Below are 16,749 nucleotides of genomic sequence, written 5' to 3'. Positions count from 1 at the left end.
TTCTGGGCACTTCTGTATGGATACCTAGTGTCTACATTTTGCTACTCCACTGTGAAATCGCTTCAAGGTGTGCACACTTTGAAGAAATTTTCCTCCTCTCTTTGAAGGGAGTTCTGTGAGACCCCCTCTCACCGCTCCCCACTGTGATTTCTGCTGCTACTGGCCATCTCCCATCTATCCTTCAGTCGAGATGAGAGGTCACGACCCAAAACAATGACTATTCATTTCCCTCCACAGATGCTGCCAGATTCCACCATCTGCAGTCTCTTCTGAACCCAGATGTTTGTTTTTTGTGAGGAACCAATTCTAGTACATTAATTTGGAGCTGCTGATATACAAATGTGCTTAACTTCAAGATGTAAATTGATGGCATGTGCACTGAATCAATGGCCATTGATATTAGTCTTTGAGCATTTGACATCTCTCTCCACTAGACAAAAACACTTGCATCAACTTTATAGAAGCATTGCCATTGACAGCCAAATCTCTAAATAAAATAATCAAGGAAGCAGCTTGTTTTACATCTATGTGTGGACACAGCCCAGCACATCATAGAAACCAGCCTCCCCTCCATGGACTCTGTCTATACCTCTCGCTGCCTTGGTGAAGCAGCCAGCATAATCAAAGACCCCACCCACCTGGGTCATTCTCTCTTCTCCCCTCTCCCATCAGACAGAAGATACAGGAACCTGAGGGCACATACCACCAGGCTCAAGGACAGCTTCTATCCCACTGGGATAAGACTATTGAACAGTTCCCTTATACGATGAGGTGGACTCTTAACCTCACAATCTACCTTATGACTTAGCACCTTATTGTCTACCTGCAATGCACTTCCCTGTAGCTGTGACACTTTACTCTGTATTCTGTTATTGTTTTTACCCTGTACTACCTAAATACACTGTGTAATGAATTGATCTGTACGAACGGCATGCAAGACAAGTTTTTCCACTGTACCTCGGTACTCGTGACAATAATAAACCAATCTAACCCTATCAAATGTAAATGAAGGCAGATACTCACAATGGACAGTGCATTCTAGAATTAAAAATTATCTCTGGTATCAGTAAATAGCAATCATTTTAAATATCAAGTAAATGAATTTATTTCTGTTGATACATATATAAAACAAAGTTAATGCAGCCACTAAAATGTATTACAATCAAACTGGACATACTTACGAGTCATAAAGTCACAGAGCAATACAGCACAGATACAGGCCCTTCGGCCCAAACTGTCCATGCCAACCATGGTGACCACTCAGCTAGTCCCAATTTCATGCGTTCAGCCCTTACCCCTCCAAGCCCCACCCCTTCATTACCCTATCCAAGTACTTCTTCAATGATTCCATTGTACCTATCTCAACCACTTCCTCTGGTAGTTTGTTCCACATACTCACCACCCTGTGTGTGTAAAAGTTGCCCTTCAGTTCCCTTTTAAATCTTTCCCCTCTCCCCCTAAATGTATGCCCCCTAGTTTTGGACTCCCCTACCCTGGGGAAAAGACTGTTACCATCCACCTTATCTATACCTCTCATAATTTGAAACATGTCTATAAGGTAGCCCCTCATTCTTCTACGTTCCAAGGAATAAAGACCTAGCCTAGCCAACCTCTCCCTATAACTCAACATCTCCAGTCCTGGTAACATCCTCAAATCTTTTCTGTACTCTTTCCAGTTTAAACACATCTTTCTTATAAAAGGGCGATCAAAACTGTACACAGTACCCCAAGTGTGACTTCACCAACGATTTATACAACTGCAACATAATGTCCCAACTCCTATACTCAGTGCCCTGACTGATGAAAGCCAGCATGCTAAACGCCTTTATCACCCCCCTGTCTACCTGTGACACTGCTTTCAACAAACTATGCACTCGTACTCCTCGGTCCCTCTGTTCCAATACATCCTTAGTGCCTTACCGTTCATAGTACAAGTCCTACGCTGGTTTGACTTTCCGAAATGCATCAACTCACAATTATCTGTATTGAAATCCATTTGCCACTCCTTGGCCCACTTCCCAAACTGATCAATATCCCCCTGTAATCTACGATAATCTCCTTCACTATCAACACCTCCTAATTTCATGTCACCCGCAAATTTACTGATCTAGTCTTGTGCATTAGCATCCAAATTTTTAACATAAATAATGAATAACAAGGGTCCCAACACCAACCCCTGTGGCACACCACCAGCCACTGGCTCTTTAGGAACAAAAGCCCATTCTTTGTTGATAAAACTCAGCATCATCTCCCTGCCTTCCCACTACATTCCTTCATCTTTTTCTCTCTAGAAAATGTTGAAGAAATGCATCTAATATTCATTATTTGGTTAATGTAGTTGCAAAAATAGATTAAATATTAAATGTTATCTACTTTCCAAAACATTTTCCTTCAAATGTACTCACGGCATTCCTCGTAAGGCTCATCAGAATAATCTCCACAATCATCATCTACATCACATTTCCAGGATTGTGGAATGCAACGGCCATTATTGCATTTAAATTGGCCAGGATGACAGGTTCTAGAAGCACAGGAAGCAGGATCTTCATCAGAGTTATCTGTGCAGTCATTCTCCCCATCACATTGCCAGGCTTCAGGAATACAATGCTTGTTAGCACACTGCCACTGGTAGCTCTCACACTGGTGACTCACTATAAAACAAACATTGGGTCACATTGGATAAATGGGCACAATTTTCTTTCAATTCAGTAATGCATTTGATATTGGAGAACCTATTTTTAATAATGGCAGGAATTGGGGACTTGGCAGCCAAAGTGAGCTGTGAGCCCATCAAAACTCCTAGAAAATAAAACCCCATTGATTGTAACCCATTGATTGTAAAACTTTTTTAAAATGTTATTTATACAGCACGGCAACAGGACCTTCCAGCCCAACAAGCCTGCGCTGCCCAATTACACCCATGTTAACCTACTAACCTCTATGTCTTTGGATCTCAGGCCTATTTCCACATTTGGACTTTGATTCCTTAAAAGAAACAGAATTAGGCCATTCAGCCCATTGAGTCTGCTTTGCTATTCAATCATGGCTGTTTTGTTTTACTCAACCTCATTGTCCCGCCTTAACCCCGTAACCCTTAACCCCCTTACCGAGCAAGAGCCTTTCAATCTCTGCCTCCATGACTTGGCCTCCACAGCCCTCTGTGGCAATGAATTCCACAAATTTACCACCCTCTGGCTGAAGAAATTCCCCCTCATCTCAGTTCCAAAGGGATGTCCCTTTATTCAGAGGATCCTAGACTCTCCTAATAATGGAAACATCCTATCAAAGTCCACTCTATCCATTCCCATTGGAAGCTGGTGAGAATTATACCTCTGTGATCCACAAAAATGGTCCACAGCATGGTAATAATGGACTGAAGGGGATTAGCCAAACCTCAAAGGGTGTTGAGAAAAGGAGGGATTGGAGACATGAGACTCCAAGTCAGGGAGCCCCACAGTATCTTGGAGCCACAACAAACAAATGACCATTCTACAAGGAAACATGAAAAGGCATGATGATAGTTGATACATTGGGAGGAATCCAAGGAGGCAGTGACGGATGGCTGATCAGAACAAGTAAGGAAGTTAGCAAAATTAGTCCTTAGGAGATGTGCTGTGCAAGAATAAAAAATGGAAAATGCTGGAAATACCCAGCTGATCAAGCAGTGCCTACAGAGACAGAAAGAGAGTTAACATTTAAAATTGATGACTTAGGGCCAAGTTTGGTCATTGAGCTGAAACATTAATTCTGCAGTTCAGCAAGTTCAGTGAAAGGGAAGGATGGGGCAATCTGAGCTGGTTCTAAGAAGACATTCAGTTGAAAGATGCTAAAAGAGTAGCTATTAGTTCTGACGAAGGGTCTTTAACTTGAAATGTTATCTGTTTCCCTTCCCAATACTATGGAGTATTTCCAGTATTTTCTGTTTTTATTTAAGAAAAATCATCCATGAAAATGTACTCAAAAATATAAAATTAGCAAGGGGTTAGAATCGGGATTGCGGAAAGAAATGAATATTTGCAAGACTGGATGACAGGAAAGAGAATACATGAGGTAAGGTCCCAAGGAAAGTCAAAGATGAAAATAAACTTAGGTAATTGAGTTAAGTCTAGGACCAAAATGTACCACATGTAAATGTCTCAGATGTTCAAACAAGGATTAAGGAATTCAGGTCACATTAGAAGACTATGATTAGTAAGGATTTTTTGCTTATAAATGGAAGCAGTGTAATAAAGACCAAAATTAAATCCTCAGATCTTGCAGTGAGATCAGATTGACTTGTAGATAGCTTGAGGCATTGATACAAATGACCGGTTTTGGAGACTCGAGGAAGGGGAAAGATTCCAAAAGCTGTTTAAACACCAAATTATCAGTGGCTGGAAACCTTCATTGAAAAAAGGTTTTGAGAGTCAAACTTGACCCAGAAGCAGGAAATCCAGGAGTCTGGGAGTCACACACACACACACATGCACGCACGCACGCACGCACGCACACACACACACACACACACACTTCAGTGGATCCAGTTTACCAGAAGAGGAAGTGAAGTATAGAGCAATGGGACAGAAAGCAGATAATAATTAACTCCTTTGCATCGTTTCAAACTTTTGATTTGAGCTTCTAGTTTGGGGTAAGCAATATAGGATAGCAATCTGCAATGAAAGCAACAAAAAGTCAACTTCATCATTACCTTTTAGATTGGTAACTTACTATTTTATGTATTTAGGTGTTAAAATTACCAAGAAACATAAGGACTTATGTATTGCCTTTAATTGACCATGTTAAACAATTATTTACTAAATGGTCCCCACTGTCTCTATTATTGGTAGGCCGAATTAATGTGGTTAAGATGAATATTTTACCAAAATTTTTATATTTATTTCAAGCGATTCCAACTTTTGTCCCGAAATCTTTTTTTTACACTATTGATTCTAAAATTCTTTCATATATTTGACAGAATAAAAACCCAAGGTTAAGTAAGAAATATTTACAAAAACTAAAAAAAGGATGGTGGTATAGCCCTGCCTAACTTTAGATTATATTATTGTGCAATTATTATCAGATATTTAATTTTTTGGATACAAGATTCAGATGTAATTCAATGCCGCAAATGGGTACACCTTGAGCACCAATCAGTACTTGAATTTTCATTAGTTTCTATTTTAGGAGCTTCACTCCCTTTTGCACTTACCAAATTAAGTAAACATATGATTAACCCAATTGTTAAACATACAAACATATGGTTTCAATTTCGTAAATTTTTTGGATTAAATAAATTTAATCTGTCAAGTCCCATTCAATCTAATTTTCTCTTTCATCCATCCGGAGTTGACTCAGCTTTTTCCATATGGAAAAGGAAGGGAATAGTTTGTTTTCGTGATTTATTTATTGATAACTGTTTTTCATCTTTTGAACTATTGTCTAACAAATACAATTTGCCTAGATCATACTTTTTTCGATATTTACAGATTAGAAATTTTTTTAAAGTTACTATACCCTCTTTTCCAACACCTTACAAAACTGAAATTACGGAAAAATTTTAGGTCTTAATCATCAGAAGGGCTTGATAGCAATAATCTATGACTTAATTATGAAAATACGTCCAGAATCACTAGACAAAATTAAGAATGAATGGGAAAGCGAACTCCAGACATCTTTACCTACAGAGACATGGAAGAAAATTCTTCATTTAGTTAATACATCTTCAATGTGTGCCAGACACTCTTTGATACAGTTTAAGGTAGTTCACAGGACCCATATGTCAAAAGATAAGCTAGCTCGTTTTTATCACCATATAAATCCTATATGTGACAGATGTAAATCGAATGTGGCTTCTTTGACACATATGTTTTGGTCCTGTCCTCTTTTAGAAAAATATTGGAAAGACATTGTTAACATTACTTCAAATGTATTGAAGATTGATTTACAACCTCACCCTATCACTGCAATTTTTGGATTACCAAGGATAGAGTCTGGCCATTTATCTGCTTCCGCTAACCGTATGATTGCCTTTGTTACATTAATGGCCAAACGATCCATTTTGCTTAAATGGAAGGATCCAATACCCCCTACTACTTTTCAATGGTTCTCTCAAACTATATCATGTTTAAACTTGGAAAAAATTAGGAGTGGTACTGTTGACCCTTCGCTTAAATTTGAAGATATTTGGAGTCCATTTATTCAATATTTTCACATGATATAGATCCCCTTTCAATAACTTTTCAACTTACAGGAACGGAGTTGATGACATAATATTGCTCTGTTTCTACTGAGAAATTTTAGTCCAGTCTTTTTCATTTTTTGTTGTTTTTTTTGAAATTTTTCTGTTTAGTTTAGTTTGATATGTTTATAATTTTTCTTATTGATTTGAGTATTTTTTTTCTTTCTTTTCTTTTATATACATATATAAATCTTTTTCTTTCCTTTCTTTCATATTATATTCATTTACTAAGAGATCGTTGGATCTACAGATTTTTTATATATTTTATTGTTCTTTATGATTATCTATGCCATGATTGTTCTCCTGATCTCTTTGTATTACATGTACAAACATTGATATTATATATTAATCTGTATTAATTTGAAAACTAATAAAAAGATTGAAAAAGAAAGAAAAGTCAACTTCATCAAGGCGTGGATGAATGTGTGCCTTCAAAAACATAATGAGTCTTATAGGATTATAGGAACCTTCAACTGCAGCAGTGAGAGATTGAAGATGTCCTTGAACACTTCAGCACAATGGGAATGGCACAGATTTTCAGTACCCTGCCAAGTACACCGTCGGGGCCTGATGCCTTCCGCATTATAGGAAGGATGTGGAGGCGTTGGAGAGGGTGCAGAGGAGATTTACCAGGATGCTGCCTGGATTAGAGCATATGGAATATGAGGAGAGGCTTAAGGTGCTAGGGCTTTATTCACTGGAAAGGAGGAGGATGAGAGGAGACATGATAGAGGTATATAAAATATTGAGAGGAATATATAGAGTAGACAGCCAGCGCCTCCTTCCCAGGGCACCAATGCTCAAGACGAGAGGGCATGGCTTTAAGGTTATGGGTGGGAGGTTCAGGGGAGATGTCAGGGGGAGGTTTTTTCACCCAGAGAGTGGTTGGTGCATGGAATGCACTACCTGGGGTGGTGGTGGAGGCAGATACATTGGACAGGTTCAAGAGTTTGTTGCATAGTCACATGGAGGAATGTGAGATAGAGGGATATGTGGGAGGAAAGGTTTAGATAGTGTGAGAGTGGTTTGATGGACAGCACAACATGGTGGGCTGAATGGCCTGTTTTGTGCTGTATGGTTCTATGGTTCTTCCCAACCAGAAGCCCTGGATGAACCAGGAAATTCGCAGTTTGCTGAGGGCTAGATCTGTGGCATTCAAAACCGGCGATCCAGAATGAAGAGGCAAACATGAGAGCGAAAAGGCAATTCCGTGTGAAGCTAGAGTCACAATCGGATGCATGACACCTGTGGTAGGGTTTGCATGCCATTACTTCCTACAAGGTGAAACCTAACAGCATGAATAGCAGTGATGCTTCACTGCCCGATGAGCTTAATGCTTTTTATGCACACTTTGAAAGGGAGAATAACACTACACCTGTGCAAATCCCCACAGCATCTGTAGACCCTGTGATCTCGGTCTTGGAGGCTGACATCAGAACATCCTTCAAGAGAGTGAACCCTCGCAAGGCATCAGGCCTTGACGGTGTACCTAGCAGGGTACTGAAAATCTGTGCCATTCCCATTGTGCTGAAGTGTTCAAGGACATCTTCAATCTCTCACTGCTGCAGTTGAAGGTTCCCACCTGCTTTAAAAGGTGAAGCATACCAGTGCCCAAGGAGAGCAGGGTGAGCTGCCTCAATGACTAACGGCCGGTAGCACTCACATCTACTGTGATGAAGTGCTTTGAGAGGTTGGTCATGGCTAGAATTAACTCCTGCCTGAGCAAGGACCTGGACCCGCTGCATTTTGCCAACTGCCACAACAGGTTTACCGTGGATGCAATCTCCCTGGCTCTTCACTCGGCTTTGGAGCACCTAGACAACAGCAATGCATATGTCAGGCTGCTGTTTATCAATTACCGCTCGGCGTTCAACACCATCATCCCCTCAGTACTAATCAACAAGCTTCAAAACCTGGGCCTCCATACCTCCCTCTGCAACTGGATCCTTGACTTCCTTATCAGGAGACTACAGTCAGTGCAGATTGGTAATAACATCTCCTCCTTGCTGACACTCAACATATGCGCACCTCAAGGATGTGTGCTTAGCCCACTGCACTACTCTCTCTACGCTCATGACTGTGTGGCTAGACACAGCTCAAACGTCATCTATACATTCACCACTGTTGTTGGCAGAATCTCAGAAGGCAATGAGGAGGCGTACAGGAGAGACAGATTGGCTGGTTGAGTGGTGTCGCAACAACAACCTCACACTCAAAGTCAGCAAGACCAAGGAATTGATTGTGGACTTCAGGAAGGGGAAGTTGGGAGAACACACACCAGTCCTCATTGAGGGGTCAGTGGCGGAAAGAGTGAACAGCTTCAGGTTCCTGGGTGTCAACATCTCAGAAGATCTATCCTGGACCCAACACATTGATGCAATCATGAAGAAGGCATGCCAGCGGCTCTACTTCATTAGGAGTTTGAGGAGATTTGGTATGTCACCAAAGACACTTGCAAATTTCTACAGATGTATGGTGGAAAGCATTCTGACAGGTTGCATCACCGTCTGGTACGGAGGCTCCAATGTGCAGGATCGAAAGAGGCTGCAGTGGGTTGTAGACTCAGCCAGCTCCATCACAGGCACAACCCTCCCATCCATTGAGGACATCTTCAAGAGGTGGTGCCTCAAGAAGGCGGCATCCATCACTGAGGACCCTCACCACCTGGGACATGCCCTCTTCACATTACTACCATCAGGGAGGTGGTACAGGACCCTGAAGACCCACACTTATCATTTCAGGAACAGTTTCTTCCCTTCTGTCATCAGATTTCTGAACGGTCCATGAACCCCTGAACTCTACTTTGTTATTCCTCTTTTGCACTATTTTATTTATTTTTTGGTAACTTACAGTAATTTTTATGTCTTGCACTGTACTGTTGCCACAAAACAACAAATTTCACAACATACGTCAGTGATAATAAACCTGATTCTGAAAAAGTAGTCATAAATACTCATTGATCTCAACAACTATGCTCAATTAGCAAGATGAAATGTTTACCACAAAGAGCAATGTCTTCATCAGATCCATCTGCACAGTCCTGAAAGGCATTGCACAAGAAGTTGGAACTGGTACAGTTACCATCATTACATTGAAATTGTCCAAGTTTACAGTAGCGGGGTGGACAGGTGGTGGGTTCATCTGAGCCATCTCTGCAATCTCTTTGTCCATCACATTTCCACCAGATTGGAATACACCTAGGAAAGGCAAAGCAACAATATTATAGTTTTAAAGTTAATTAAAGTTTATATATGTATTCGGTGCATTCAACAGATCAATATAAATGTGGGGAAAATGATGCACATTGTATCCTCTTTAGCCACAGGTGAGATCCCAGAGGACTGGAGAATAGCCAATGTTCTTCCTTTGTTTAAGAAAGGCAATAGGGACAAACCAAGATATTATAGGCCAGTGAACTTTATGTCAGTGGTAGAGAAATTATTGGAGAAGATTCTTTGTAATAGGATTTACTCACATCTGGAAAAGCATAGACTTATTACGGATAGTCAGCGTGGCTTGCGTGGGGGAAGGTCATGTATTTTTGAGGAGGTAATGAAGATGACTGATGAGGGTAGGGCAGTGGATCTTGTCTACAGAGACTTTAGGAAAGCTTTTGACAAGGTCCCTCATGGTAGGCTGATCCAGAAGATTAAGCCACATGGTTACCATGCAGACTTGATAGATTGTTTTCAAAATTGGCTTGGCTATGTAAGACAGAGGCCACCAGTGGAGGTATGTAACTCTGACTGGAGGTATGTAATTCTGACTGGAGGTTTGTTATTCTGACTGGAGGTCAATTGGAAAAATAGGTGGAGACATGGATGATGGAGTTTAATCCAGACAAGTGTCAAATGTTGCACTTTGGGAGTAAATAGCAGGATCCTGAGGAGAATTGATGTACAGAGGGATCTTGGGGTGCAAGTCCATAGCATCCTGAAAGGGGCAACACACGCATATTGGGTGGTAAAGCGGGCATACAGCATACTTGCATTTGTTCTTAACTTTTCTAAAAGTATAAGCATTGGGAAGTCACATTGCAGCTGTATAAAACTTCGGTCAGGCCACATTTGGAGTATTGTGTGCAGTCTGGTCGCCGCATTACAGGATGGACGTGGAGGCTTTGGAGAGGATGCAAAAGGGGTTCATCAGGATATTGCCTGGATTAAAGAGTATTAGCTGTAAGCAGAGATTGGATGAAATTGTATTGTTTTCTCTGCAGTGTTGGAGACTGAGGAACGAACTGATAGAAGTTTATAAAATTATGAGATGCATAGATAGGATAGATGGTCAGAGTCCTTTTCCCCAGGATGTAAATATCGAACACCAGAGGGCATAGCTGCATAACTTTGGGTGGTGGAAGTTTAAAGGAGATTTAAGAGGCAAGATCATTCCACTCCCCCCCCCCCCCCCCCCCCCACAGTGTGTGTGGTAGGTGTCTGAAACGCACTGCCAGTTGAAGCAGATACAATAGTAACATTTAAAAGACATTTAGACAGGCACATGAACAGTCAAAGGATGGAGGGATTTGGACCTTGTGCAGGCAGCTGGGATTAGTCTAAATTGGCATCATGGTTGGCACAGACATCGTAGGCTGAAGGGCCTGTTCCTGAGCTATGCACCGTTCTATGTTTCTTGAATTGCTGGAACAATGATCACATTAAATGTGAACTTATGATGATCAAAGAATCAATAAAAACCCAGCATTAGTTACCTTTCATTGTCTAGACATCTGTACTGTGTACTTGTGCACATGGGGAGACAGTGAGAGGTACTGCCCATCTGCCTCACGAAGTTATCTGGACATTCACATGTATAGCTTTGACCACCTTTTGCTATCAGACACAGATGGGAGCAGCCACCATTATTTGTGCCACAAGGATTGATTGCTGGAATGAAAATAGGTATGAAAACAATTGTGAGAACCTGGATATATTTTAATCTCCTTTTTAAAGCAGCAGAAGTGTACAATGAGGCTGCATTGCAAGGTTACAGGACAAAAAGAGCAAATAGACACAACTTCAGTAACTATAAGTCATGAGCTAAATCTCAAAGTAACATTTTATTTTTGAAAATAGCAGGTTTTCAGTTTTCCTTTGGAAGCTTTATTCCTTGTTTGCTGGGAATTATCATTCTGTTCAATAGTGGCAAACAAGGAGGAATGGGCATAACAACACTTGACCCCGGACTAATGATATTATAAAGGCAGCTTTCAGAGGGGCTTTTACTGAGAAATAATAGGTTTACAGTGTAATAATATTTCCACTTAAGTCTACAAGCTCATCCAATGTACAATTATACTGAAATTGACCTCTGCAAAAATCAACTAATCAACAGCATCTTCACCATCTGCTAATGTAGGTCTAGTGTAACCCTAAAAAAGAATCAATCAATGAAAAAATTGAACATTTCCAAAAATCAATCAAGCTATGGATTCCCCTTTCACGTGTCTATTTTCACAGTCCTGCGTTTTATTGTAAATTATATCAGTTGTTTTGCACAAGCATGTCAAGCATATATGGGCAAAACAGCATATGCCAGGGAAAGTATTACTTGGAGGGCCAATACAAATGCTACAAATATAACATGTATTCTAAGTACCTTGTTCTTTCAAAAAGTAGGTAAAATGTACTTAATATAGGGATGTAAATCATTCCAATATTTTATTTGCAGTGCAACACAGTTTCCCAATGAGGTAAGAGATGCTGCATTCTAAGTCACAGTTTATACATTTACCTATTGGTTGTCTGTATGGATGATATACAAGGATATCAATGGGTGTATGGGTGATGTTCACCAAACACACTCTATTTTCCCCTGTGTATTTATTTGCCTTCTCCACTGACTTTGTGTTCCAATCAGTCCAATATATCGTATCCTCAAACAGGCTAATAGCAAATGGATGGCTCAGGGTCCCGTCAAGTACTGTATGCCGATGGCTTCCATCCAGATTGGAGAATCTATAAAACAGAAAAGCCATTTACACCTCCATTGTGAAGTGATAAACACTGCCTTGATTGTCATTGAAATGTAATTCCTCTCAGCAAAAGTTTTGAAGATTTTTATCTATAGTAGTCAAAATTGATTTTTGTCCATGAGGAATAACATGTGGTTCAGACTATGCCAATCTTTCAGGAGCAAATCACAGTTGTGTGGCTCTGCAGAATGGAACTTAAATATAATCGGTTTAAACAATAAGCAAAAGTATCGCAGAGAAGTATGTTCATATATAAAAAAAGTTTCAAGTTAAATTTGGATCTTCTTGGGAATCATTGCCTCAAGACTTTCACTTATATTTAATAACATAGGATTTAATTGATAGTTAAATGGGGAGTTTGCGGGTGTAGGTCTGCAGAGAATTTATCATATTTTGACGAACAACTGAGTCATCAACGAAGTGATATATTCCAAAATAAGTCAATCACTGCTTGATCTTAGGAACTGTATTAAATGCAAAGGTCATGTGAAAGAATTTTGAATTAAACACGATAAATCAGTTATCTTAATATAATTTCATTTTATATTGAGCTTTAAAATTGTTGTAGCATTGCAGTTAAATTCAAAGCTAAGTTACAATGTTCATGACAGGATCACTATATTGTACATTGGCTTCTGAATTAAGCTTTCTATAGTATATTCTAATTAGGAAGGGTAGGAAAATATAGCCTCACTGGACAACTAGAAAGCAAAATTTACAGTCTTCATCACCCATTTCAAGTATGCAGGAAAAGCCAGGATCATTGTTTCTGACTACCTATGGGAACTACAGTAAAACTCCGATAATCGTTTGGAAATCCTGATGGTTCGGCACCTGGCTCACTGGGGCCATGCTTCTCTCACCCCCTCTAGCTCACTGGGGGTCCCAGAAAATTGATTACTCTACTGTGTAATACCTTTAACAAATAAATTAAAAGTGTTTGGGAGTGTTAATTGGAATCCAGTAGTCTGGAAAATCTGCCAGCATCAAAATCCTGACTGTGCCAGATTAAACGGAGTTTTACTGTATTACTTTCGCAAAAATGTGGAATTAGGCATTTCCTTAGCAAAAGTTTCAAATGTGCTTACTCAATATAATTCAGATGGGCATCAGTCCAATACAGTTTGTCGTTTGTGTAGTCAATGGTCAATCCATTGGGCCATTCCAATTTTGAGGTAATGATGGCTGATATATTTCTACCATCCATACCCATGCGACCAATGTAGGCTTGATCACCCCAGTCAGTCCAGAAAACATATCTGCAAAACGTTTTAATAACTGAAATATGTAAATAATACTAAAGTTTTTAACAAGTCATATTCTACCTTACCAAATTGTAGTATACAGCATGACAGGAATTCCAATCTGTGAATAATATTAATGCATAAGAATATTTGTTACAAATAAAGATTGCCAAATTTTAAGTAGATATATTCTTGATAAGCAAGAGAGTAAAAGGTGGTTGGAAGTGGGTGGGTATGCAAAACTGAGATTACAATTAGATCAGTCATTACCTCAGAGTTGCAAAGCAAGCTTGAGAAGCTGATTGGTCTGCTTCTGCTCCTAACTGGTATGTTTGTAACTGGCACAAAAGGTTACCAAATTTTAAGTTCAAATTGTTTAATACAAGATGACCTTCTGTGATCTTTGGTGATAATTTTATCAATTATCATAAATTACGTTGATCACAGGCAGATTGACCCTGTGATTTAAAATGGCAGATTGATGCTGTGATTCAAACTTCCTATTTTAACCTGAGTTGCTGCCCTTAAAAATATAATGGAATGTTTGTAAATGCAATACTTTAAAAGAAAACATTGCCCCAAATATTTCAATAATGATAAGGAAACTAGGAAACTCTCTGTTACTACACTCTGAAGCTGACAGCAATTCGAGGACTGTAACCCTACGCAAGCCTCCACTCCAGTCACAGGAAGTTACTTGAATTGACCTAAATTTAGGTTATACATGTTCCAAGATAGCCCAATCAACTGCTTCTGTGCCATAAATTTCTGTAACTCAATGATTTTTGTCAGTCATTTTGATGACACCACAGTTCCTAGACACCAGAGGTCATGTTCAACTGACATGACAGTAAAAGGCAAAAGAAAAGTAGACATTTTCTTCACCAAGATCCCTGCGGGAAGTTTTCTTAGAAGTCAGCAGTGTGTGTCATTGCTTCACTGCTAACCAGAAATTTTTGCCCATCGTTTAAAATTGGCACAGTGTGCCGTTTTTTCCACACAAAGAGTAGTTGATATCTGGAATGAGCTGCCAGAGGAGGGGGTGGAGGCAGGAACAGTAACAACATTTAGGAGGCATCTGGACAGGTACTTTAATGAGCAGGGCATAGAGGGATATGGAATTAAATTCAGGCAAGTGAGATTAGTATAGATAGGCATAATGGTCAGTATAGACATGGTGGGCTGAAGGGCTCGTTTCTATGCTGTACAGCTCACTGAATCTATTGGTTTCTTACAGATATTGTGTTCCACAGCATACACATGGGTTTTTATCAGAAATATGTTAAAAAATATAACTTTCCACAGGGCACAATTTCCATGCAATCACTAAATGCTCCCAAGGCAAAAACTTCACCTTTTGATTTATAATTGACTGGTCCCCTTACCCATATTTTGGATAAACCACAATGGCGCGTGGGTTCTCAAAACAGTAGATGCCATTTGTATCCAGACAGTGCTCAGCCAGCTTTTTACGAAATCGTCCATCAAGTTCAGCAACATTAAGGCAATTTTTAAAATGATCAACCCAGTACAGTTTCCTAAGCAATTAAAAAAATTCTCAATTAATTATTCAATATTTTCCAATCGAAATCCACATAAAGTTTGCTTCTATATTTACCTATAAAAAGAATAAGTTGCAGGTTTATGGGGGAAGGAATGGGAAAGTGGAACTAATTTGCAGCTCTTTCAGAGAGCAACAAAGCTAAAAGGCTTCCTGAACGATTCTATAAATATTGGGAAGAGCTTGATCATATAGAATAGTAGGTAATTATCTAGATATATAGGAATATGTTTTAGAAAATTACAATTAATTTAAAAAGGACTGTTGGCAAATTTCGCCTTAATTTGCATCTGATCCAGCCCATTTACAGTAACCTTGACTTTTCCTGCTACATCATATCCCCTCACCACACACACACAAAAAAACACTTAAGCATGTTTGTGCTCTCTCTCAAAAAACAAGATATCCTTTAATCAAAAGTCAGAAGATAAACATACAGCCAAAGTTCGAAGTACGAAGAAGTAAATCATGGATGTATCTACTAATAACTGTAAGCAGGTAACACCAAGAATTGCTTCAATTAATTATGATTTCAAATTACAGAATCAATAGAAATAATGCAACTATATTAATATCATTCTGAAATAAATGTATTTGCATGTTCTTGTAGATTCATATTTGTCTCCAGACAAATGTTAGAACTTGAGGGCAAATTCAGTCTCCAATTGTAGAGCCACATCTGCAAGGGGCATGAGCAAGATAGGGCCACCACAACTGTCCTAGCACAAACTGGTATTTCCCACAGCCAGGTTTCATTTGTGGAAGTGCTTAATCATTGGAAATCACCTTTTAGTTTTTAGCTGCAAATCTCTCATCAAGCGTAGATACATTCACATTTTATTTGTTATTTTATTTATTTTGGGTAGTGTAATATTTATAGAATTAAAGCACATTTCCCAAGACCAATTAAAGGTTTCAATAAAGTCTGTTCCCTTGGATAGATATTGTAAAAACTGTACCTACTTAGTAGTGCACCTCAAATAAAGCTGAACAAAATCAAGTAACAATAAAGCAATTTCATAATCAAAGTAGTGGCTTCAGACCACTTGGCATTATATTTGATTGAATTTTACCAGATCAGGTTTTATTGTGCAATAGTTTAAAAGCATACAGTAGGTCCAAGTGTCAGATGATAGGTTATCTTACCTTCCAACCCAATCAACAGCTAGACCTTCTGCCCCTAGCAGATCATAGTTAATGACAGTCTCCTTTACGGTTTCATTCAAGAACATTCGCTCCATAACTCTTCGCCCCATATCAATCCAGTACAATCTTTGCTCCACTCTATCAAAGTCCATTGCCCCAACATTTGTCAACCCTTGTTGAACAAGAGTATAAGATTTCCCATCAAGAGAAAAATTACGTATGTAGTAGCGATTGCTGAAGAGGATATAAGGGGTAATATTACTGTTCTGGCGGCAACTTTTTCCATCAGGTTCTCGAAGATGACCCGGGGCACATTTGCAAATGTATGAACCCTCTGTGTTTTCACAAATCTGGCTACAAACACTTGGTGTTTCATTGCATTCATCAAGGTCTTCACAAGTCTGTCCATCATCCATGAGATGGTACCCAGGATGACAAGAGCAGAAGAAACTTATCAACGTATTGGTGCAGATCTGTGTGCAGTGATTCAACTCAGGATTACTGCACTCATCAACACCTGTAGCATGAGAAAAAGAAAAATTATTAAGTCATGGTTTAGATGGTTTCCTGTCGATATTCTATTTATTGCTCTGAGAAAACAGGAGAA

General features: G+C 39.4%; 1 protein-coding gene across 2 annotated transcripts in view; it reads right to left on the bottom strand.

The window, feature by feature from the left end:
- Positions 1–16,749, bottom strand: part of lrp2a (low density lipoprotein receptor-related protein 2a) — a 178,774-nt gene that overhangs the window by 62,377 nt on the left and 99,648 nt on the right. For both annotated transcript variants that reach the window (XM_052027503.1, XM_052027511.1), the window contains exons 44-50: positions 16,143–16,659; positions 14,821–14,973; positions 13,280–13,450; positions 11,951–12,174; positions 10,929–11,103; positions 9,218–9,414; positions 2,406–2,651 (exon numbers count right to left, since the gene is read on the bottom strand). In XM_052027503.1, coding sequence (XP_051883463.1) covers positions 2,406–2,651; positions 9,218–9,414; positions 10,929–11,103; positions 11,951–12,174; positions 13,280–13,450; positions 14,821–14,973; positions 16,143–16,659 — 1,683 coding nt within the window. The remainder of the gene's footprint in view (positions 1–2,405; positions 2,652–9,217; positions 9,415–10,928; positions 11,104–11,950; positions 12,175–13,279; positions 13,451–14,820; positions 14,974–16,142; positions 16,660–16,749) is intronic.

This window comes from Pristis pectinata, chromosome 1 (assembly GCF_009764475.1).
Source record: "Pristis pectinata isolate sPriPec2 chromosome 1, sPriPec2.1.pri, whole genome shotgun sequence".
Lineage (NCBI taxonomy): Eukaryota > Metazoa > Chordata > Chondrichthyes > Rhinopristiformes > Pristidae > Pristis > Pristis pectinata.
The sequence above is the reverse complement of the archived record's forward strand: the minus strand, read 5'-3'. Positions and strand labels throughout refer to the sequence as shown.